The sequence below is a fragment of the Diceros bicornis genome, chromosome 19 (genome assembly GCF_020826845.1).
Source record: "Diceros bicornis minor isolate mBicDic1 chromosome 19, mDicBic1.mat.cur, whole genome shotgun sequence".
In the NCBI taxonomy this organism is placed as follows: domain Eukaryota; kingdom Metazoa; phylum Chordata; class Mammalia; order Perissodactyla; family Rhinocerotidae; genus Diceros; species Diceros bicornis.
This window is the reverse complement of record NC_080758.1, coordinates 46,186,329-46,211,617: the sequence shown is the minus strand read 5'-3', so window position 1 is coordinate 46,211,617 and position 25,289 is coordinate 46,186,329. Positions and strand designations below refer to the sequence as shown.

At 45.6% G+C, this 25,289-nt stretch overlaps 1 protein-coding gene across 1 annotated transcript in view; it reads right to left on the bottom strand.

Moving 5' to 3' along the window:
- Positions 1-25,289, bottom strand: part of SLC24A3 (solute carrier family 24 member 3) — a 476,071-nt gene that overhangs the window by 44,413 nt on the left and 406,369 nt on the right. Inside the window, exons 7-9 of the mRNA XM_058563309.1 lie at positions 18,540-18,614; positions 9,888-9,913; positions 1,481-1,534 (exon numbers count right to left, since the gene is read on the bottom strand). Coding sequence (XP_058419292.1) covers positions 1,481-1,534; positions 9,888-9,913; positions 18,540-18,614 — 155 coding nt within the window. The remainder of the gene's footprint in view (positions 1-1,480; positions 1,535-9,887; positions 9,914-18,539; positions 18,615-25,289) is intronic.

Here is a 25,289-nt window from a genome sequence, read left to right as displayed (position 1 = left end):
CTTACAGCCCACCCTGGGCATCAGCCAAGCCAGCTCCTACCTTCACTGTTCACGTGACATTTGCCAATGGCCACAGTGATTTCTCCCAAGGGCTCTCAGCCACTAGCGGCCGGAATTAACTTTTTTCAGCCCTCAACAGCAAGGAAAACTTGACATGCCAATTCCAGTCTGCTACCTGATATGTCCAAATTGGCATTTTCTGATAGCGTTCTACTTTCTTGCCCCCTAGAGAAGGCAGTCACTCCCGCACTCACATATGCTGGGGAAAGTATGGGCTAATTTAGAGTAAAAGAAACAGCTCTCATGGGGGCAGGTAGCTGCAGCACGGAACATCTCTGCACTATTTATAAGCTCCTCCTCTCAATGCTACTCTGCAAAAAGATGAACCAGCAGGTTCACAACCATGGTGCTTACATTTTACCTTAGAGTATGGGAAACATCAGCAATAGAATTCTTGATACACATAGGAAGCTGCCCAGACTCCAAGGGGAAAAATAACATATGATATGGCGGGTTTTAAAATATATCCAGAAATTCTTTGACACTCCTCCCTTCAAAAGGTGGAGTAGACCCCATGAGCGTGGACTGGACTAGGTGACTCACTTCCAACAAACAGAACAGGGCAGAATGGTGGTGTGTGACTTGGGAGACTAGACTGTAAAAGGCATTGCAGGGTCCTTCCTGCTCTCTCCTTGAATCACCTGCTCTGGAGGAAGCCAGCTCCCGCGTGTAGGGACACACAAGCAGCCCTAAGGAGAGGCCCAGGAATTGAGGAATTGAGGCCTCCAGCCAACAGCCAGCACCAACTCACCCACTGTGTGAGTGGGTCATCTTGGAGCCCCAGTCAAATAGAGGACAGCCACCCTGGCCAACCTCTTACCTGCAATGTCATGAGAGACTGTGAGCTAGAGCCCTCCAGTAAAGCTGCTCCTGGATACCTAACTCTCGAAAACTGCATGAGGTAATACATGTTCGTGGTTTTAAGCTACTAAGTTTCGGGGTCATTTGTTACACAGTAATTGATGACTATTACAATATGAATAACGAAAGCCCAAAGATATCTGATCCATAGTTTTAGTCATGTCTTAACTAGCTCTGGTCCCATCTTCCCGCCACCTATACAGAAGCATAACTTATTTAATTTTACGTCCTTTCTTGTTATGAAAGAAAGGGAAGAAACAGACAAAAGCTAGGTTGCCAGGTCCTGAAGAGGGGCAAGGGTTTGAGAGTTTTCTCAAATGAAACACTAGAACTTTGATTCTATCAGACATTTGTGTTGGAAGCCTCTTTGCTATTGCTACTAATCAAAATTGCAGTGAATCATAGCAGGTTGCCAAGGGAACCGAATGAGTCCGTGATGGCATGCATCGAAAACCAGCCGGATACCTGCCCTCTCCCCGGTTCCTCTTTCCATATTGTCACTTAATGTTGGATGTAGGAAACAGTTTGGGAAAAGAAACTAAGAAGGTATTTTACTTACTTCATAATGACAATGTAGATAAGATACATCAGCACAAGGACTAAAGACTCCCACCTGTGTACAAACCAAGACTGGTTAGTTAAAAGCCACCGCAGGCAGACGTGCAACACACTAGGTGATCTTTAAAAACATATTTGATGTGAACGGCAGGTAACCCTGCCAAGCACGGCAAAGACAAGGCAGACGTGCAAACTGGTTACAAATATTTCCTGGTCTCTAGACATTTTCTATGCTGCATACAGCTTTCAAGGATCCATCTCTTCCTTCTCTACTTAAAAGGAAAATGCTTCTTCCTCTCTGTTATTCGCTCACCCAAAACAGTTTTTTGGACACAGCAAGCCTTCTATAACATTGCTGAATATAGGCCTATATTTCTAAATCTGTCCACAGCTTAATCATTCATTAAAAATACTCAGATATATTCACAAAGGGCAAACTAGACGAATTGATAAGGGTACATAAGAGCTAGGCATAAGTAGAGGGAGAGGGAGATAGGGAGAGGAAGATGAGAGAGATGAAAGACAGAGAAAGACAGAGAGAGAGACAGACAGAGAGAGAGAACCTGGGCAAGGAAGGTGCCAGCAGGAAGGGATGAACGACTAGGAAAATGGTCAAGAGAAAGAAAGAAAAAAATAATGAAACCCACTGGAATGTACCTTGAGCTTCGGATAATTTGAATACTTCTTTTATTTTAGTAACTTCCAGCTAAAAAACAATGGAACTTGATTTCTAGGCTCTCTTTTAGTTGTAGAATTAAATTAGCTAATTGAAGGAGTAATTGTGGCTTCGAGAAAAGGTTACTAGAGAACAGTCTGTGAAGAACTTCCAGGTTATGTCTTTTTCTTTTCAAGTTCCATGTCTAGACAGTGATCCTGGGGAACTATGTGGTCAAACGTAAAAAGGATGCACACACAAGGTTTTTGTTGCAGTGGTGTTTATGAAAGTGAAGTGTTGGAGAGAAGCAAGATGGTTATAAGACGAGGGATGGGCACGTGAGTTATCCATGGGCCACCACGTGTCGGGTGAGAATGATCATGCAAACGCTTATGAATCTACATAGAAAGTGCTCGTGATGCTATTCGGAGAAGAAAGCAGGGTGTCCACACTCCTCTACCTTCTGCCACGTTTCTCACCTTCTCTCTTAACAAACCTTCTCAAAGTGTTGCATACACTCCATTCCAGCACCTTCCAATCACGTGGCAAATTTCTCTAGTCTAACCTCCAATCCATTGATCCCCTGAAGCACTTGTCAAGGGCACAGTGACCTCCATCTACACAACTCCAGGGACAGTTCTCTGCCATCCTGTTCACTCTCTCTGCAGCATCTGAAAGGTGACCCGTGCCCTCCGTCATGGAACACTCTCTTCTCCTGAACCCCAAGAGGCCACGCTCCTAGTTTTCCTCCTGTCCCCTAACTTCTCCTCCGTCCCCTCTGCCTCCTCCACTTCCTCAGTTCAACTCTAAACACGGGACCCTCTTCTCTTTTTACCTTCACCTCTCCCTGGGTGATATCATCCTGTCCTATTGCTGAAAACACCAATTGGCACATCTGCTCCACCCCTCTCCCCAGCTCCAGGGTCACACATCCAACTGCCAATTGGGCCTCTCCATGTGGACGTCTAAGTGCACGTTGGAAGAGAATTCTCAATTCCGACTTTCTAGCTTCATTTTCCTCCGGGCTTTGCCATCTCAGTAAATCGTACCACTCCCTGCCCAGTCAAGCCCCAAACCTGGAAATCAACACGGAGCTCTCCTTTACCCTCACCCCACATCCATCTCTATGTCCAAATGTTTCCTGAATTGTTGGTCTCCGCCCTCTCTACTGCCACCTCCCTAGTCCACCTTAGCTTCGGCTTCTGAACTGGTTTCCTTGATCCCACTGGATCATGTCATTCTTCTGCTTAAAACTCTTTAATTGCTTCCCAAGATACTTGAGGAAAAAAAATAAAAGGTGCCCCCTCCCTGCAAAACCTGGTTCTTCTTCCTTCTCCAAATAATCTTGTGTCCAGTCTGTGCTCCACCACACTGGCCTCCTTTCATTTGCACATGCCACGCTCTTTCCTTCTCCCCAGAGCCTTTGCACTTACTGTTCCCTTTGCCAGGAATGCTTTTCCCTTCACTCCTTGGCTGGCCCCTTTTATCCTGCAAACATCAGCTTAAATGTCACCTCCTCCAAGAAGTCTTCCCTGCCTACCCCTCCTTCATTTTCTATCACATGACCCTGTTTATGTTCTTGAAACCTCTGACCAGTGTGTGATTATCTTGTTTATCTATTTATTACTTATTTATATCTAATGCCTGTTTCTAGCAGTCACTTGACACCACTCCTCCCACCTGACCCCGGCTGTCTGGTTTCTCGTTTCCCGCAGACTTAGGACGGACTCCCTGACAGCTGATTCCCCCCAATCAGACACCCCTTCTCTCCCTGGTGGCTGTCTGTTCCCTCCCCAGCACAGAGCAGCCCTCAGCTCATCTGTGCAGGCTAAGACTTCCTCTAAACATCAATCTTCAGCTGCAAACACCTCCAGTGGCCGGAATGTGGTTTTAACTCACTGAAACAATGTATACTGAAGAAACTTCATTGGGAAGAGTGTGGTTCTCTTCAAGGTATTCATTTTTGAAGGGAGAGATACCCAAGATCTGAAGAGATGCCCCGCACTTGCTCAGATGACTTTTAGCAGACTCGGCGAGGGGTCACCAGGAAAGACCCAACCCAACAAATGTTTCAGTTCGGGTGAATTAAACCCAGCACTTTGTATACAGGTATATTTATACTCGCTAATTCCTTTAGAACTTTTTGAGTTTTTACTCAAAGCAAGTCCTTCCACTGCAGTGTTCAAGTACGATTCTCTGTCAGTCTCAGGATGCTCGTGAGCTGGGGGTTCCCTGCTTCTGCTGACATTTCAGGTTTGCTCTGTTGGCGCCCACACTCAGGCTCACCCAACGCCCCCTCCGTACGAGACGCACGGGGCTCTCAGAGGCCTCCCTGCTGTCGATCTGCTGTCCCTCTGCTCTTTGGCCTGAGTGTTTGATCATCAAGTTTTGGCTTAATGCTCTTTAGGGTCCCTCCCCGGCACCCTCTCCCCCCAGTGCTGTGAGCGTCTCCAAATGACCCTGTGATTACACGTCGGCCGTCTGCCCGAGAGAACCCCAAGATCAGGGCCGAATTTGGTTTTCTGTTCTGTGTCTAGTTCTGGAACGGAGCCTGGCCTCTGGGAGCTGCCTGGGAAACAGTTTGGGGATTGGAGTGACTCCATATGCAGACCTCTGAGGTCACACGGCTCTCCCCCCCGGCCCCAGGACACTCTTCTCCATCTGCCTCTCCTGACCACAGCCCACCCGCTGCCCTCCGCAGACCCGGTCCGTGGTATGATCTGGGTTTGCTTCTTCCCTTCTCGCAAACTTTCATTTTGAACCACCTTCATCTGGCCCCTGATCCTCCTGCCAAATGTTGTTCTTTCCTGGTTGGAGGGCTACTCCCTGTTCTCGCCCAGAGGGCACGCCTCCTCTTTCCTAATCATGGGCCAGAACAGAGAAAGCTGGTCTTCAACACAACGCAGGTGGACAGTCTCCAGGTGGTGTCCCCAGGCTCTCCTTTCTCTCTCAATGTCACAACTTGAGGCTCAAAGAAGAAACAAAACATCACCCAGGATCTTTCAGTTTTCTTGTCAGGCCTTCAGACTCACTGAAGACACATTCCAAACTCCTTCTGGCAACACTGTGGGCTCTACCGAACTATCAGTGTGGAGGCATGGGCCTTGCTCTACAGGCTGAACATACATCCCAACAGGCGAATCTCTGATGCTATTTTCTTTTTTTTTTTCTTTTTTGGAGATAACTTGTTTTTGTTTATTGCAGTAACATTGGTTTATAACAGTGTATAAATTTCAGGTGTACATCATTATACTTCTATTTCTGCATAGATTACATCATGTTCACCACCCGAATACTAATTACAACCCATCACCACACACATGTGCCTAATTATCCCTTTTGCCCTCCTCCCTCCCCCCTTCCCCTCTGGTAACCACCAATCCAATCTGTCTCTATGTGTTTGTCTGTTGTTGTTTTTATCTTCTACTTAGCAGTGAGATCATACGGTATTTGACCTTCTCCCTCTGACTTATTTCACTTTGCATAATACCCTCAATCTCCATCCATGTTGTCACAAATGGCTGGATTTCATCGTTTCTTATGGCTGAGTAGTATTCCATTGTGTATATATACCACAGCTTCCTTATCCATTCATCCCTTGATGGGCACTTAGGTTGCTTCCAAGTCTTGGCTATTGTGAATAATGCTGCAATGAACACAGGGGTGCATGTATCTTTAGACATTGGTGTTTTCAAGTTCTTTGGATAAATACCCAGCAGTGGAATAGCTGGATCATATGGTAGTTCTATCCTTGATTTTTTGAGGACTCTCCATACTGTTTTCCATAGTGGCTGCACCAGTTTGCACTCCCACCAGCAGTGTATGAGAGTTCCTTTCTCTCCACATCCTCTCCAACACTTGTTGTTTCCCGTCTTGTTAACTATAGCCATTCTGACAGGCGTGAGGTGATATCTCATTGTAGTTTTGATTTGCATTTCCCTGATAGTTAGTGATTTTGAACATCTTTTCATGTGTCTGTTGGCCATCTGTACATCTTCTTTGGAGAAATGTCTGTTCAGGTCTTTTGCCCATTTTTTAATTGGGTTGTTAGTTTTTTTGTTGTTGAGATGCATGAGTTCTTTATATATTTTGGAGATTAACCCTTTATCAGATGTATGGTTTGCAAATATCTTCTCCCAGTTGTTAGGTTGTCTTTTTGTTTTGTCGATGGTTTCCTTTGTTGTGCAGAAGCTTTTTAGTTTGATGTAGTCCCATTTGTTTATTTTTTCTATTGTTTCTCTTGCCCAGTCAGACATGGTGCTTGAAAATATGTTGCTAAGACCGATGTCGAAGAGCATACTGCCTATGTTTTCTTCTGGAAGTTTCATAGTTTCAGGTCTTACATTCAAGTCTTTAATCCATTTGGAGTTAATTTTTGTGTATGGTGTAAGGTAAGGGTCTACTTTCATTTTTTTGCATGTGGCTATCCTGTTTTCCCAACACCATTTGTTGAAGAGATTTTCCTTTCTCCATTGTATGTTCTTGGCTCCTGTGTGGAAGATTAGCTGTCCATAGTTGTGTGGGTTTATTTCTGGGCTTTCGATTCTATTCCATTGATCTGTGTGTCTGTTTTTGTGCCAGTACCATGCTGTTTTGGTTACTATAGCTTTGTAGTATATTTTGAAATCAGGGAATGTGATACCTCCAGCTTTGTTCTTTTGTCTCGGGATTCCTTTAGCTATTCGGGGTCTTTTGTTGTTCCACATAAATTTTAGGATTCTTTGTCCTATTTCTGTGAAAAATGTTGTTGGAACTTTGATAGGGATTGCATTGAATCTATAGAATCTGATGCTATTTTAAATGTCTTTTGAGGGTAGATATCTAACTGAAAAGCACCCAACAGATATTCCCCTGCCTCTTGCCTGCTAATAGAACCTCACTATGTTGAGGCAGCAAATGGTGACCCTTCAATTTCAAGGCGGATGGGCCCACTCCTCAGGATAAATAATGGTTAGTCTAAAGTTGTAATTCTATTCCCCCTGGCCACTTATTGGTCAAGGCAAACCCAGTTGTGACCAAAGAGATGTACAGTGGAAAGGTGTTAAATAAAATGACATAGCCCCTTCTTCCTCCTTCTTGACTTCAATCCAAACTTGATGGCTGGAACTGCAGCAGCCATCTTGGGACCATGAGTGAAAGGCCAAGAGAAATGCAGAGCCATCGTACCACCTACATCTGGGGTACTTGTTATGTAAGAGAAATAAACACTATTTCTTTAATCCACTGTAGCTGGTTTTCCTATTACCTGCTACTAAAAGCCTTCCAACCACCACTTTTTGGCTGAATGTGACTTACTGCAGAATGCCGCTTCAGGAATGGTAAAAGCATCTAAACTGTGGATGATGTGGATACCTTGTCCTGTGTATTTGTATTTGACAAGGCTCCTTTCCTCCTAAAAAGTACTCTAGTTTCAAAATAAACACAACTGAAATTAGTTTCCTTTTGGAGATTTGGGGTGAATTGGTTACCTGCCTTGAAATTGCTAGGACATGCTGGAATGTTCTACAATAAGGAATGGAATTCACTGTTTAAAGTATTATTGAAACATTACTGTGCTTTAATTACACAGAGTGAAGAATCTGGCTTTAAGGAGAGAAATCAGAGAACTCAGCTGCTAGACACACCCTTTCAGCAAAATAAATGCTCCTGGCTGGCTGGGTAAGAAGGTAAGAGATGTGGATGGTGAAAAATATCTTAAAATTCAATATATTTTGCATTCAAATGAGGAGCTGAAATCCTTGGAAGTCCTAAAGCAGTTATGGACCACTGGTGCAGACTTTAATTTCTCAGCCTCACTCATGTGAAAAAATGTTCTCCGTCAGCCCATCTACATAATAACAATAATTACGTAACAGGCCGGCAGTCTGGGAATGATGTTCTGGTGCCGTGAAGGTCTGCCCCGTTCTTCTCTACAGCTATGCCTGTGCATGAGTTATGATTCCAGACCACCCCAGGCTGGAGCAAGACATACTTGGGAATGTGCAGCTCATTTATCCATGGCCCCTTGTCTCCTCACTCATGTGGGAGACTTGGTGCTTAGGCTGAGGGCCCGACGACGTCAGAATCTGGACCCTTCAGCTCAGGCTTGAGGTTCTATCCTAGGAACCCGGGGTTCTAGCCTCCTAACATCAGAGGAGGTTTAGCCTTTGGAATGAAAAGGAAATAGACTCTCCCTTTCTCGTTCCAGACCATCTGAAATATCCTAAAAGAGGTTTTGAGGGTAAGGAGTGAAATAGGGTCATCATGAACCCTGCTTCATCTCCTCCTGCCATGGTTTTCACCAGCACAGCCAGGGAGATGTAGAGAGAGCTCCCTCTAAGATGGACAGACAGCAAACCACCGTGGACAGCCTTTCTTAAGGTTTTCTGCAGAAAAGCCGCAGAAAAATTTCTGAGATCAACTGTGATCCTAACGTTTTTGTCCTTATTGCAGCATTGTTAGCAAAGAGCAACACTGAGCAACACTTAAGCACCTACTGTTTGCTGAGGCACAGTGGTGGTTGTGCTAACTGTGCCATCAGTTTGAAAAGAGAACGCTTCTGCAAGTTTTCTTGTGCTGCACTTAATCCCCAAGGAGTGGGGGAAAATGTCACCACTCCACTTGGCGACCATGTCCAGGTGAATCCCACGAGGAGGTTCTCCCTGACCTCTGACCTGAGGTGCTCTCGGGCATCTTGATCCCTTTCAGCCTGTTGATCACTGTTAGTCAAAGAAGACTTCCTTCTTACCTTTTATGGGTCAATATAGAGATTATGTGTCTTAAAGCAAGTTCTCCTTGCTGTCTCCTCCTTATCCCTCTTGGACAGAGGAAAGAGAGTGTTGAGAAAAGTATCTTAATACCCTGGCACAGTGCATAACATTTACCATCAATGTGATAAGAACCCCACCACCCACAAATTCTGAAAATCACAGAGATCGCCTAAGACACAGAGATGTCACTCCAACAACAGTTAGCATTCATTTTGCTGAAAGTGAAGACAGTGAAGACTGTACTTGTTTCTCCAGCTCATTCTCAGCTTTAAATAATACCAAGAAAGTCGTCCACCTACAGAGCCACACCCACCCATTCCTGAGATCTTATTTCACGCTACTCTACTTCTACAGATCAGATATTTGAAAACATGTCACAAGAACGTACAACACAGCCAATTTCTATTTCCATTTCAAACATATTCAACTTTCTCAGAACCTATTTCAAAAGTGGAGATTTGGACAATTGGCCCAAATGCAAATGTTCCCATCTATTTAATTTGAGCAAAATTTTTTATCGTTCAAAAAACATCCTTGATTTTTCAGAGCTCTAAGATCTTCTCGAATGTCAGGCAGAACTTTAACAGGTTAAAGGTCACTGAGGTGCCTCCATCTCTGGTTCCTGAGATATCCATGGTATTTGGAATATGCCGACGCAGTTTGGACACAATTTGAAAAGATCAGTCACATCTTAACCATAGCCTCGCAAATGGCTTGGCAGCAGAAAGACAGCCAAGTCACGCGTCTAACCTGGATGATAAACAAAGTGAGATCCTGGAATCCTAAACGGAAGCCCACCACCTCAGCCCAAGGGAAAAGGTCTCTGCTCTGTGAAAGCTCATTTAATTTCTTTGTTGAGGTGGACAGAGGGTTCCTAAGAAATGCTAGTTGTTCGAGGCTGCCATGACATTTCCCTTTCTTTCCTAAACCCTGACTCTGGTCCTCAACGTATTTGGCTCTGCAACATAATAAGGGGAAATGGGAAGGGAAAAAGAGGTACTTACCAGGAAACTTGTTCATCGTAAATGAACTGTGAAAAAAACAAAAATAATAGAAGATTAGACACACACACATGCACACACTCGCTTTACAACTGCACGCTGTCCACCCTTGTGGCTAGTTTGGCGGGAGTCAGGGCTGGGGCTGGCCTGGAACATGAAGCCCTGTGGGAAATTCCCCTCTGTGCCAGCCTAGTCTCTGGCTGGTGTCAGTGGAAGGAGGTGCTGCTGGGAGACTCAGGTGGGCATGTTGCGGAGGGGAGAAGCGGCAGGTCATCCACCCTTCCTGCAATTTCTGTCCAACAGTGGAGTGAGAGGGAAGTATGACCAACCTGCCATGTGCAGCAAGACGCACTGCAGAACTTTAGAATTTTAGCCTCTGAGGGGCCACCTGTAAGACAGCACATCTCCATGCCCTGTACAGCACCCTCAGGCTTTTACGCAAGCACTTGGACTTCTAGGTACTCCGTATTTTTCTTTCAGTCGACCTATTTTTTTGTTGCTTTAAAAGAACTTATTTTCAAAGGAAACTTTGCATCACAACCAGAAGTGGAGAATCAGCACGACTTGCCACCACGTGTAGAGGGAGAGAAATAAATGTATTAATAAGAGTGATTGAAAAACCTGGCTGGGTTGGCTGCCTGTTGGCTGCCCAGGCCCTGGGCCACAGCCCTGCTCTTTTGTTAAAAGAGATTAGCAAGGGTCAGAAGCAGTGGAAGATACACAAGTGTCAGAGATTTCCTCTGATCAGGTAGGATCCAAAGAGACTAGACAATGGGACGGAATTTATTTAAGTTCTAGTCCATATATTATCTAAAATCACTTCTTGCTTTGGGGGAAAAAATGGTATAATCCTGGCCCTTTGATTTATACGAGGAAATGGAGCTGCAGAGAACATGAGTAATTTTCCTGGATTGCTCAGTTAGCTGCAGCATTGGTTCTAGAACTCAGGCCTGGCTCTTAATTTAGTGTTCTTCCCATGACACACTTATTTGCCCAGATGGCATGTTGTTGAAACCCAGTAGGTGCACGTAGATTTTATTCAAGCAGGAAGCCAAGGGCTGGCTCTTGGCTTTCTCTTTCCACACTCACAGGACACGACTATTTCGAGAGTGATCATCTCTGAGCGGCTTTTCCTTCAAGGGCGGTGGCCCTCTGGAGACTTTAAGGCAGAAACTTGCGGGACAATCTGGGTGTAAAGTGTCATTATCGCATGGAGATGGTAAACTCAGCTAACAACATGGGCATCTCTTCAGTCCCCAGTGATTATAATAACCACCAGTTGTGAGAGAGACAGAGAAAAGCTCAAAGACAAGCAGGGTACAGCTCAGAAGTCACATACAAGGATCTCCCTCTAATTATCCCAAAAGTGCAAAGAGAAAGATGAGGAGAAAGGGGCCACACTTATTTGTAACTTGCTCTTCCTAACAAGACATTGAAAAAGACGTTGGCTTCATCGGTTTTGTGCCTCTTGTCATTGTTATGGGATTCAACAGGTTGACATTTGGATGCAAGTGTCAACCCAGAATGGGAAGAGATTTAACGAAATAAAGGAAATCATCCCGTGATCTAGGTTGGATGGTATGGAATCCACTCCCCAGAAGGCATTCACAGCTGCTTTTACATAATCACTTTTAAAAAATTGTTGTCAAGAAATCATGGAACAGAACAAATGATTTAAGTTGGAAAACGATTTCTATTAATTAAAGTTAATTCAATATCAGGCTTGGGCAGCGGATGGAACAATCAATTCGTGGCCACTTAAGCGAGCACAAGATCCTGGTAAAGAGTTTATTAGAGCACCAATTTAATTTTATCCATCAGGGAAGGCAGGGATACTCTGTAATATGAAAGCAACTTTTAGGAAGCCCTTACTCTGTGCCCTCTGACTGACAGGTGGGGGCACAGATCAATACATCTTTAATTATTGATTATTTCAATGATCACATCAATGGAAAAAAAATCAGAATGAGCTTAATTGTACAAAGGATCCCAAAGTGAGAACAGAACTTGCAGGGAACACAACAAATCAGAGAAATAGTGGGGCACGCCCGGACGAGACTGGACCAGATACACAGTTAAGGGCAGAGCATCACGAGCCTGCAGGCACAGTGATGGCTGAGGCCAGGGGAGCTGGGGTGGGAACATGGTCCAGAGAGGCACAAGGGGAATGAGAAAGGCCAGCGATCTCGCTACAAGTAACAGATGGTGGCGATCTGGAACCTCCAGATAACTGAGGCAGCGAAGCCCTGTCACCGACACTCAGAGCCAGGAGGCCTCTGCTCGCCTGTGGCTAACGAGCACAGTCTGGGTTTTATCCCACTACTTTAAGGAGATTGGGTGGAAAAATGAGAGGACTGGAAAAAGAACAATAAAATGGATAGAAGGGACTAGAAAATCAGGCCTTTAAGAAAATCTAAATGGAAATAGGCTTGTTTTTGGAGAGAGAGGGGGTGGACGGTGAGTTATGAACATCTTCTGAGTGTCTGGGGTTGGTATCTGGGGGAGGCACCCAGCCGCTCGTCACCCGTTCAGAAGACTGAAAATGATGACGTGGGCCCTGTCCACAGAAAGTTCCTTTGGGAGAGTACCTTATTGGACCATCCTGGCGGCGTGCTAGCGTCGTCCTGTCTGAAAACTCAAAATGACAAGGACAGGAGACTCTCTCTTGACGTTGCTGATGGTTTGAGGGAATGGATTTGTTACTCCTTACAGATTTTATTCTATTTAATTCACTTAAGACAGTTGTTGCATATCTCTCTGTATTTTTACGCTCTATCTGTGAGTAAAAGGTGACAAAACAACTTTTCCCACCCCTCATATCAGTATTACTTGGGGTAGAAGAAAACCTGAAATCATTCATACGCCTTGTGTGAAACAAGACACCGTGCCCCCAGTTCCACCAGGTCACCACTAGGTGGTGCTCATGCCCCAGCTCTCCGTTGTGGTCCGCCAAGGCAGTGAGGTTGGAAGGAAGTCAGTGCAAGTCTATCTCACAGCTCCATTAAATCTCCTGCAAGGAGGGCAAGCACCTCAATACGGACAGCCTTCCGAAGGAGCCTGCAGCCAACCCACTGCTGTCACAAGGCAAGGCGATGTTGTGGAGGCAGCTCCTGCCTGGCGTTCTGAGGTGGGGACGGGTGGGTCCCTCATCTTAGCCAACACTCAATTCCCATGGTGCGTTGCAGTCGAGGGACCTGCTGTGTGGTCTTCGGAACTGACCCACCCTTTTCCCAGCAGGGTTTTTGAAAACAAGCCTTGAGAAAGCAGCTCTCTGTGCTCTGCTGGTTGCATTTGGGGCCTGGCACTGCGATCACCCCCAGTGACCACACGTGGTGGTGCTAACTGATATTTGGGCCCCAGATTTGCTGCACATGGCTGGTTGTGGGACCTGCTCTCTGACCCACACATGGTTCATCCAAAGCTACCTTTGGCTTCACCCTAAGCTTTCCACGTGTTCCACAGACGAGCTAAATGTGAACACACAGGAGTGAATTTGAAAAAACACTCTTTTCCTCCAGGCCTCAGAGAAATGGTTGGGTGCCATGGAAACCAGCTTTTCAGTGCTGGTGTCTGCTCTAGAATTCTTCCAAGAGAGACAGGCTTACATCAGGCCGGTGGATCCCTGGATGACAGAGCATCCCAGAGAACCGCTAAGGGAGTGGCACACGCAAGATAGAAGAGCAGGGGAAAGACAAGCCAGGAGTTGCCCAGGTGTGTGGGCAGGAAAGGAGAGGCTGGGCTGGCCTCTGAGCAGGGAGGCAGGTGGCTGGCCCCACACTGCATGTCAGTCCCTGCGTTTACTTACTGTAAGCTGTAACCATGGAGCAGGGGCAGCCACATTGCTGGAGCTAAGATTTCTTAGCTTGTATTATAATCACTGGCACCGTTAGAATTTTAAGCAGCGAAAATAACAGGAGAAAATCAACCATCATTCTCTTTCAAGAGACTGAAACCTTGAAAATCTTCCCTCCCTCGCTGGAAACAGACACTGCCCCCCACAGACTTCCCACTCCACAGGGTGGAGGACTCCCTCGGGAGATATGCCCAAATGGAGCCCTTACTTCCTCGGCCTCAGGGACCGGGGTGCCGATGGCTTAGCTGAGGCCACGCAAGTCCACCTGAGGAGAGGAATCTATGGAATACACTGGAAAGCCGCTGTTATGCACCAGTATGTTTTTTACACTTTAAGGTTTAACAAGAATTCTGACATTAGGATCTCTAGCAGGCTGACTTGACAGTCGGGGGCGCTGCAGGAGGGTAGGAAACAGATTACCCAAGGGCAGGGCGTGAGCAGAGCTGGGCATCTCATATAGATATGTAGGTGCCCAGCATTTCCGTGCTGCCTTCGTCCCTATGGAATCCCCTTCAGAGGGGGGCCTGCAATGAGCCCTCCAGAGAAAGGGAGGGAAGCGGTACCTTGGCCGAGCTCGCTGTGGGCCAGTGCTCAGGCTGCCCCGAGGGCCCCCAACTGGTGCTGCGGCTCACCTGGCCCTTCTCCCGGCGGGCAGCGCACTGGAATCTGAGGTGTGAGCCTGGGTAAGTTATCCAGAACCTGTCTCAGAGGCCTCCCCACACGCCCCGGAGGTTTCCCTTCTCTTGGTTCTCACAATCCCTGATCTCAAACCAGAGATGAGGGTAAAAATAAAGTATTCCTTTTAGGGCAGCTGTTAGACTGAGAAGTAATGAATCATTTGCATTTATGTAAATTACATGATTATGTAAATTACAGTAACATTTCAATAGAAGAGCCTGTCAGTCTGGTCTGCTGGAATTTGGAGAAAGGGTAGCACTGGGAGTCCTGCAGAGTCAGCTGGGGGTGGGTCACTGGGTGGGAGAGAAGCATCAGGGCGTCTGTAAGGATTTGTGGACTATCTATCCAGTAGGACAAGGACGTGCTACAAAGGACCCAGAATGCTCCCAGGACCTAGAAGGCAACACTTCTCTTGCAGAGAGAGACCAAAGTACGGGTTGAGCCTCCTGGGCCACGTCCAGCTTCCCAGGACCTGTGGCTTTGCTGTAGAGAATGTCACCAGGGTTAAAGCGGGACACCTGACCGGGAGGGGGAAGGGTGCTACGAGACACTCTACGCTTTTGAAATTATCACTGCTTCAGGCAAAACGCTTGCTTAATTTCTTCTGCCATCTCCCTAAACAACAACAACAACAACAAACGAACTAGAAAACAGCCCAGAGCAAAGGTTAGGTGAAACCCAGATATCAAGGGAGTTGAGTCCCTGGTCTCTAGTTAACTGCCGTGTGCTCAGTTGGTTTCAGAACGTGCAAGTTTGTCCACTCCTATAGTTTTGCCTTTCGGCCGTGTCCCTCTGCATCACCTTCCATTTCAGCTCTTTCGGAATCCAGGTAATATCAATTCTATTAGCACGCTCCTGGCCCAGTGGCCCTGAGCACCCTGGAGAAGTCGTCTTTCCTGCTTTCTGGATCCCTACGCCTCACAGTGTGTTCTAGGGCTCCTCTGTGCAGGTCTGAAGGGCTCTCCCCAGGATGTATAAGCAGCATCTGTTCCCACTTAATCCGGGCCTGCCCTCTGGGGGATGGGCTCTTTACTACATCACCTCAGGGGACCTGCAGTCCCATCTTCTGAACACTTCAGAACCATAAAAAGGGAGAGATGGTTAAAAAAAAAACCTAGTAGTTAAAATAAGTTGTTCGGATGGTTGGTAATTATTTGTGGTTGGGAGGAAGGGCTTTTAAACACAGGAATTTTAAGTGCCCACTGCAGGGCCCTACAGAGAAGCTTAGTATTCTATAAGGAAGGCCAGAAGAAAAGTGATTTTGTTACGATGACATGAGGGGAGACGTAGAAAGAGGAGACTAGGAAAACCTCGACAAGAAGACGCCGCCTGTGAGCAGCAGCCTGGGGTGCGGGACAGACGTGGGGACAGCAAGAAACCCCTGCCAGATGCTGTGCTCCTGGGTACAGGACTGCTTCACTCCTCACATGGTTTTAAAGCTCGTGTGAAAATGATCCTGAGGACGAACAGGCGTCAGAAATCCAGAAAACCACGCTGCCAGGATGCCCTGCCTTTGAGAATCTCAAAGTTCACTCTAGAGACAGTCACTGCCACGTCCCAGATGTTCCAGATCCATGTCCCGAGGCAATGGTGTCCGACCGTATTTGAAGCTGAGTTTCTCAAAGTGCAGAGTGGTGTCACCTCAGAACCACCTGGGGGCGGAGAAGGTCCTGGTTACAGGGCGGTTTCCTGGGTCCTACCCCAGAACCCACTGAATTACAATCTCTGGGTTGCGTGTCTTCAGTAAGCATGCTGGGCGCTCCCAGTGCACACTGAAGTTGGAGGAACACAGTTAAAGCAAAAAGAACCAAGACCAAACCCTGAGGACTCAAACTCCATCTTTTCCGTTACTTCTAACAGCGGAGAAATGTAATTTTTCTCAAAATCACAAACTCTAGCCTTGACATCTGGTCTGTAAACCAGTCCACATCTTCATGTAACAGCAAAGAATCCCTCACTTTTGCACTTTGTAGGCATCTGAGGGAAGCACAGCGCTGCCAGCAGCCCATGTGTTCAGCTGGCTGCGCTCCTGATTCACACTCCACACACGTTGGGGCGGGAGTGTGTGGGGGTGGGTGGATGATTGCTTTGCCCAAAGACCCCACTTGGGTGAGTGTCATCTGCAGCCTGAAGAAGCAAGACCACTTTCCTTCTTCACACATCATTAGTAATAATTGCATTCGTTTTATCTTGTACACGTCCAGATAAATTTGACAGAAAACAAGTTTTTCACACAGAGTCTAGGAGGTGTTTACGCTCAAAACAGAGAAAGCAGCTGATGCTAGCAAGTTTGCTGCTGGGAGTGGACACTGCCCAGTCTGTGCTCCTGGGAGATCTCGGCCCATGTTGTTCTCTCTCTTCACCTTGTCTTTATGAGGTTGGTTCTTTCTGGAATTCAGCAAAGTAGAGAGTTGCGTTCATTTACACCATCCCCTAATTGTGTCTCATGAAAAAAGCAACTTTCAAAAATCATCCTAAAACACCCTAATGGCAGAAGAGCAGAGTGCACATTATCAGCATGGGTTCATACACCGCAGGACGAAGCTCGCTGCAGAGGGTGTTTGAGGAGTCTGGGCTGGGGTGAAGAGAAGAGTCTTCTAGATTTGGGGTGATCATATCTTTTCCACAGGTAATAACCGAGAACTAGAACCAGAGGTCATGCGTGTCCTTAAGTCTACTAACCGGGAGTTCAACAGATGTGGCTTGTCTTCAGTTCCAACGTGGTGTATCTGAACCCTCTGCTCCTCAGGGCACGTCTCGACCCTCCCGATTATCAGTGGCCCCCGGAATGAGGGGCCCGCGGTTGTAAACCCAAGATCTTCACCGTCAGGAATTGCTCTTGACTGAAGTACCTATCTGGTTCCTTGTGGAAAGTTTTGTATTAAACATCACCTTTAGCTTATTCGTATAGAGATTTACAATTAAACAATCTATAGGTAAATGCTTTGTGGATCAGGTGAGCAAACCCTTCAGTGGATCTACTCCTGTTCTGCAGGTAATAAAACTAAGACCTGGAGAGACTGATTTCTCCAAGGTCAGTCGAGCCAATAAGGGGAACCAGAATCAGGAGTCAGATCTCCCAAGTCTTACTTCAATGTGCTTTCTGATTTGCCACCTTCTTCTCCTGGACAGCTCAGCTCACCAAGCTAAGGGGTTTGGGTTTGTCCTCGCATGGAACATGGAGCCACTGATCATTTAAACAAAGGACTGGCATTTGCAGCTGTTCTTTGTAGAGACGCCATGTGGACGGCTCTGAGGACTGACTGGGATGGAGCAGGGAGGGGTGGGCAGTAGTGATGCTACTCATTGCAACACTGACCTGTGATGGGCTGTGTCAGCTCAGGCGAGAGATGTAAGAAGCTTCAACTAAAATGGGCTACAGAGGGACACACTGGGGAGATTTTTTACAGGATGAAAATCCACAGGACAATTAAGCCAAATGGGTAGGTGGACAATTAATGGGTATGGTGGGAGTTGGGGAAAGGTCAGTTTAATATCATTCCCAGGTTGGGTGGCTGGGATAGAAACGGGGGCTGAAATATAGAAAGACGGCCCAGTCTTGGGGAAATCATCCTAAGGTTAGAGACATGTTGAGTTTGGGACATGAAGTTGTCTAGTAGACAGTTGCTTATCCATGACTGGACCTCAGGGAGACGCCATTGCCAAGAATATGGTGTGGAATTGTCCGCACAAAGGTAGTAATGGCCATGGGCACTGTGGGCAGGGCAGGGCGTGTCCTGGGAGAGTGTATAGAGAGCGGGAAGAAGGAAAGCCCAAACCCAGGGACACTGATGCTGAAGGGAGTTACCGAGGAGCCTGTGAGGAAAGTGAGAAGGAATGGTCAGGGGGATCACAGAGAAACAGCAGGGGACTCTCCGAGAACCGGGTAACCAGAATCAACACTCCTGTTCTGAGCACCAGACTATCAGGCTAGGGTTCTGGGTGATCGAAGTAGCTGGAAGAAAGAAAAGCCACCTCCATGTATAGACATCCATTTCCTCACTCATCACCAGAGACTTTAACCTGCTCCATGCAGAGGAGCCGTGCATAACCCCAAGGGTGAGAAGGAAGATTGGGAGTTAAATGGCAGGGGAATTCAGGCGAGGTGTTCATCACACACTTACCACGATGAGGGCGACCACAGACAGCGTGTAGTAAATGGAATCCCTCAGCAGGCACCAGGAGGAAAGAGCCACAACCTGAAGGCAAATGGGGGAAGACAGTAAGAAACAGGATATCTGACTATGCAAATAAGAAAGCGGGGCTCCTGGTGGCTCCAGCCAGTGACAAAACAGAAACACAGCCTAGTGTTTCCATCTCCTTTCCTGGACCCAGTCAGCTTGCCAGTCAATAGGAAATTAGTTTGGATCTTCTGAAAAGCAGATGCCAAGATGGGATTAATCCTGCAACAATTTTATTATGAGGAGACACCCATGAGAGAAAATGCGGAGGGAGCTGAGGGGAAGGTGGGAGTGCCCCCCAACATGACTGCGTCTGACCCCTGTGAAGGAGAGAAGGGAAGGCTGGATGGACATGTCTCAGGCTGCCGGGCAGTCTGAGGAAGGTTCAGCAAAGCTGAGTCAAAGTCCTGTATCTCCCCGGAACCCGCCAGCCTTAGTATCCCTAACGTCAAGGGGACGTGCAGAGCGATCTTACCCTGCATCCTCGTCAAAACTCTAAGGTCTGGGAATGAGCACCCAGAGCTGCCCTCAGGAGGAGCATGGACAAGACTGATTTGCAGTCCCCCCGGCCCTCTTCTCTCATTTCTATTATATACCTTGGCCTTGTTGGCACTTGACCCCTGGTTTAATCAGAAATTTTAAAAGATTGATTTGCATATTGATTTGGAGAAAATTTTATTCTTAGCAGTTGGGATATGTCCCTTTAAGGATATGATGGCTCTGCCGAGACGAGGCCCCTTGGCCCCTAAGGCAGCCTTGGTCTGTGTGTCCAGACTTCCTGTGGGAGAAGGAGGCCCCCGGGTGCAACAAAGGAGGGAAAGGAGCCAGGGCTGGGCCCTGTGCGGAGGAGAGGTTGTGGGGAGGGAGGGAGCACTGACACCAGGGTAAGCTCCTAGTTCTGGAGGAGGAGTCATTTCTCCTTGGTAAGGGTAACTCCTTCAAAGTCCCTTTGTGAGGGATACCTGCTATTTTTCTCTGCTTTGCAGAGTAGGTCCATGTTGGCAGACTCTCACAAAGCCTGGGAGAGTCCCCAGTGCCATGTTGGAGGTGCTTCCTGGGCTGTCTGTCACACATAACTCCCTCCCACCTCCCTAGAAAAGTGCCAACGACCCCATGGCCATAGGACATGTCTGGCCGCTTTTGCCCTTGGCCTCATGAGTGAAAAAGGACACAGCAAGTGTCAGGTCTCAGCAGGCCAATGACAGGCACATGCTGCACCAAAGACAAAGGAAAAGGGATTCTAGGAACAAAGCAACCTTTGGGGCCTCCTCTCTCCCTGACTGCTGTGTGTGTCTATAGAGAAAAGATCAGCCAAAGTCAAAGCAGAAAAGGAGTTCTGGATTCAAGTAACATGAAAGATATGACTTAAATAGAACTGTAAATGAATAATGAGGCCAGTCTCTTTCCATTAATGCATTCTTCCACTTGTTATAGGGACACTTAGGTATTTTCTGTTGCTAATTTTGCCTTATTAGGTTAAGTATTTGCAGGTCTAAGTTACAGATGATGGGGATGTCAAGAAGAGGACTTGCAGCACAAAAATCACTTTAGAACAAATATGAAGTATTCTTTACCCTTTCATCTTGCTTTCCTTGTATTGTACACTCTTAGAACCACTCACCATCTATGAATAGATTAAATTGGACTGATTGTTCATTTTCCAGCAGGTCATAAAAGGTTGTGAATATTTATTCAATTTATTATATTTAGGCAAATAGACTTACAACATGTGGCAAATATCAACTCTGAATTTCCTTAAAAAATCACTTAGGGGGCCAGCCCGGTGGCGTAGCGGTTAAGTTCACGCGTTCCGCTTCTGCGGCCCGAGGTTTGCCAGTTCGGGCGCGGACCTACTCACTGCTCATCAAGCCATGCTGAGACAGCATCCTACATAGAAGAGCTACAACTCTACAACTATGATAGACAACTATGTACTGGGGCTTTGGGGAGGGGAAAAAAAAAGAAAAAGAGGAAGATTGGCAACAGATGTTAGTGCAGAGCCAATCTTCCTCGAAAAAAAAAAATTACTTGGGGAGCCAGCCCCGTGGCCTAGTGGTTAAGTTTGGTGTGCTCCACTTTGGTGGCCTGGGTTTGGTTCCTGGGCACGGACCTACACCACTTGTCAGCGGCCATGCTGTGGTGGCAACCCATATACAAAATAGAGGAAGACTGACACAGATGGTAGCTCAAGGCGAATTTTCCTCAAGAACAACAACAAAAAATCACTGGGGCTTTTAGTTAAAGATGGCAGATTGAACATACACCATTACCTTTGCTCTTCTTATACCATAACAGGATAATAGGAAAGGGATTTTTTTTTTTTTAACAAGACATAAACCCACAAGGAAAAGAGAACAGAAGAGCTGATCTGAGCAACAACATTTTGGAAGCTGGAAGCAGAACAACTGGTCACTCAGCTGGCAGTGGGCAAAGCTCTAGAAATGGGGGTGACAGTAGGCCTGAAAACAGGATAACGAAAGACTGTTTGAGAATTTGATCCCCAAACTTCCTTCCTCACTTCAAGCAGACCAGTGGCTGCACATCCCTCACCTTGACAGAAACAGGAGACCTGGCATTTGAAGAAACAGAAGTTCCAGAAAACAGAGGAGAGGAAATAATCAAATAATAAAGGAAAATTCCCAGAAGTTAAGGATGTACATTTTCTGAGTAAGAGGGCCCTCTGAGTGTCCAGCACAATGGATAAAGTAAAGATGTACACCAAGGCATATCATCATGAATTTTCAGAATAATGGGACAAAGAAAAGGTCCTAGAAGCTAACAAAGAGAGAGAAACAGAGTTATATACAAAGGATCAAAATCAGAATGACATTTTATTTCTCAACAAAAGCACTGGAAGCTGAAAGAGAATGGAGTGACACCTTCAAAATTAAAGAGGAAAATGATTTCAATCTAGAATTCTATGCCCAACCAAATCACTCAATAAAAGTGAGAGAAGAATAAAAATAAGTTTAATTGTTTGAAAAAAATTTACTTCCTATGCACCCTTTCTCAAAAAGCTACTGGAGGATGTGTGCCACCAAAATAAGGGGGTAAATCATTGGTTACATAAAATTATGTTACAATAAACCATTACACTAAGCAACCAGAATCTATAACAATAAGTGAAGAAAATTTCCAGAATTGTGGTGAAGGACAATTCTAGAAAGATGGTAAAAGGAGATTCCAAAATGAAACTTTTGCAGTAGGCTTAGATAGCCACTTAGCCAGATTAGAGCAGGTCAGAAGACTCAGAGGAAATGATGCCAAAAAGACAAAATTGATGGAATATTTGATAACTCTGAACCCACAAAAAGGAGATTCTAGAGCTCTCGCAACAGAGCACAGAAAACTAAGCAAACGAACAATAACAAATAAAACAATTATAAACCACAGAAAAAACACAGAGTTGTGAAGAAAAGGAAGATGAATCATTATGTAGTAATGGCTAAGCTATGAAGAGTGGTGACTTACCCATAATCAACTAAGCATAGACTACTGTCTAACCTAATTTATCATATAACAATTTGGGGAGGGTGGGGGGCTGGGTAGCAGTGGTGGGTGTGGCTGAAAGAGACCTACACCCTCCTCTTCCATACTGTGAAGTCAATAGAGAACGCTTGAAACTGAAAAATCAAGGAACTGGCATCTAAGCATGTTATTTAGAGATATTGAGCAAATATCAGGAACAACCAAACCCATGGAAAGTAGTTGCCTCAGAAGAGTGGCAAATTGGTGCTAGTGGGAATGGCAGATGACTGTCTTTCATAATAAGCCTTCTAGAACTGGTTGCCTCTTTAGGCTCTGTGCATATGTAACTTTAATAAAAATAAAAAATAAGAAAGTATAAGACAAATTACCCATCTAGATTTACTGCTGTAAGAAATACACCTTGTAGTAGACCTAGATGTCAAACTTGGATGGATAGTGATATATTTGATCTCTTTGTAAGTAGAATAGTTTTCAATGTCTGGACTATCATAAAATTTCAGCTCCAGATTCAGAGCCTATACTTAGAAAAACCAATTTTTTTCTATAGAAGTGATGAACTGAAGGGCAAGTAAGAAGGAGTCAATCCAGAGAACAACTTCTTTCCATGCTCCAGAGGGAATTAAAGCATGGTTGATGATTCTGCAGCATCTACGGTGCGAGCTGTGACTGTGACCTCACGTCCACCTCTCCCTTCCCTTTCTGTGACCACCACTCACCACAAGAGCAAATATTTATCTGATACTTCCTGTACATAAGGACATCTGGAGGAATTACCCCATTCAGCCCTCAGCAACCGAAGAAGGTAGACACTTCACCCTCACTGCCCAGCAACCTGGGCTTGGCCAAGCTGAGAGACTTGACCAAGACCGTACAACTAGCAGTGGGGAGGGGCTAGGATCTGAACCCAGGAAGCCCCTGTCCCTACACACTATGCTACAGTGCTTCCTGGAGGCAAGTATGGAAAGCGGACACCCATCTGTGACTGCCTCCCACGGAGACTTTCTTTTCTCTGTGACTTTAAGCTGTTAGGCAGGTGTGTTAGAGATGGTAGTCAAAGGAGGGCAGGGTTGAAGCTGAGAGACAAAAAAGTAGTGACCGCAGCTCAACTTAAAAATTATACTGCTTTAAAGAGATTCAGGGTGAGCAACCAAAGCAGAAAGGAGTGACCATAAGGACTACAGCTATGGATATGGATATGGTATGGACATATTCTAGGAGGGAGACAGTCAGTTAAATAAATCTGAAACTATTCCATTTAGCTAGTTTAGTTTAAAAAAACACCACCACCACCACCACCACCACCACCAGTACAGCTCATTGTCCTGTGATTGAATAGTTCGCTTTTCCACAAACGTGAATACACTGATGGGGTCCAAGTGGTTCCCTTTGCTTCTTCTCGGGGAAGGGTCTTTTATCTCTAGATGGAGGCCAGCAGCCATCTGACTTAGACCCTGAACACATTTATTGGCAGAGAGGGACCTGTCAGCACCTCTGCATCAAAACGGGAGGCTCTTTGCCATCTGTTGGCAGGTGTCGCCCAACCCAGAGCAGGGGAGACATTGATGAGAAGACAGTGCTTCCTCAGCACTTTGCAAAATGGCTGCAAGGGAGAAAGACAAGTCTTTGTGGCGAAGAGACCAGAACACAGGTCCTGGGAGAAAACCAACTGTGAGTAATTCTGCCCCTGACCTCATTAATCAATAATACAGATGGTGCAGACTACAAAAGGCCATCCGCTGGCAAACTCCTCCATAAATTACCGCCAGAGGCTCTGTTTTCCCCTATAGCTCTAGGAATCCCTCCCAGCTGGAATTTCATCTTGACATTTCTTTTCTATTTCTAGAGTGCATTTCACACTTTTTCTATTGAATATGCAGCTTCAGTTTCCTTCTCTTATAATTTCATTTAGTTTCAGAGTGGCATAATGCCAAAAAACAAAAAAAACCCCACACTTCCAAAACAGAAGAAAACACATTCTCCTTTATTCAAATGTTGAGTGATAATCTTCTGGAATTCTGGCTCCTTCTAGGAGGTTAAAAGTAATTGTTTATGATAAAACTATATATTTTCTATAGAGGGATATGTATTACAAATCTATATTCAGCTATTTATATACATGATACTATACACACATTGTATATATGGAGATATATAATGTGTACATATATAATACAATATAATATATATGATGATTTTTCTTGATGAAGAATGGAATTTGACATAGCAGACACACTTTAAACGGCACAAATACCCTCAACTTGTGAGCACTTTGCCTTTTTAAAAAACTATTGAAGCAGTCAGAGCACCATAATAGTTACACGACATAAAATATAAAACTGCTATCATTTCGGAGAAATGTCATTTCACACAAATTTCATGGAAAAGGGATTTGAAAAATCACCACATGAGTTTTGTTCCAAGCTTTTGTGCTGACACAATTTCTACAGCCAATTCTTATCTCAGGACAGACAGCCACACAACGTGGAGCGGGGATGGGGCTCTGAGGTGTCCCCCCCACAACCTGAGAACACCCAGTGCATGGGGCTCAGATCAAGAGAGGGCCCGACTTGGGCTCTCCTCCCAGGGGGAAGTCTTGGCGCTGCTGTTCATTATCCAAGTACACTTTTTAAATACTTCAATCCTGGGAAACATCACTGAAATACAAATGGCTCCTGCTTTCTAGAAGTTTACTGTCAAAAATGGACAGCAATAATCAGTAATCATCGGGGCATGTAAAAAGATAATAACATGCTTTTGCAAAATACAATGAACTTTTGCTTATTAATCTTCACAAACAGGAAAATAAATTCATATTTTTAATTTTATTTTTTTCTAAGAATTTCATTTGTGTTCTAGTTTTATGTGAAGAAAACAAATGACAAGCACACAAGCTGCTACTGGAGATACATTTAAACACAAACGAGGCCACATCAGGACAGCGCAGACACACAGCAATCTCATGAACGCTCTTCATTGACGGCGCTGAACAAGAACCACGGATGCTCATAATGACCCAGAGCGCCCGGGACTCAGAAGTGCCTTCTCAGTCATCCACAACATTATGTGAGTAGTCTTCACATTAAATGTAAGTCACCGCCTGCTAGGTCTTCTAAATCTGGTAGCTCAGAGAGTTCTCACACACATCAGAATTCACAGGGAGTCAGCTCGGCCTTAGGGAAGAAAATCCCCAACTTGTGGCCACAA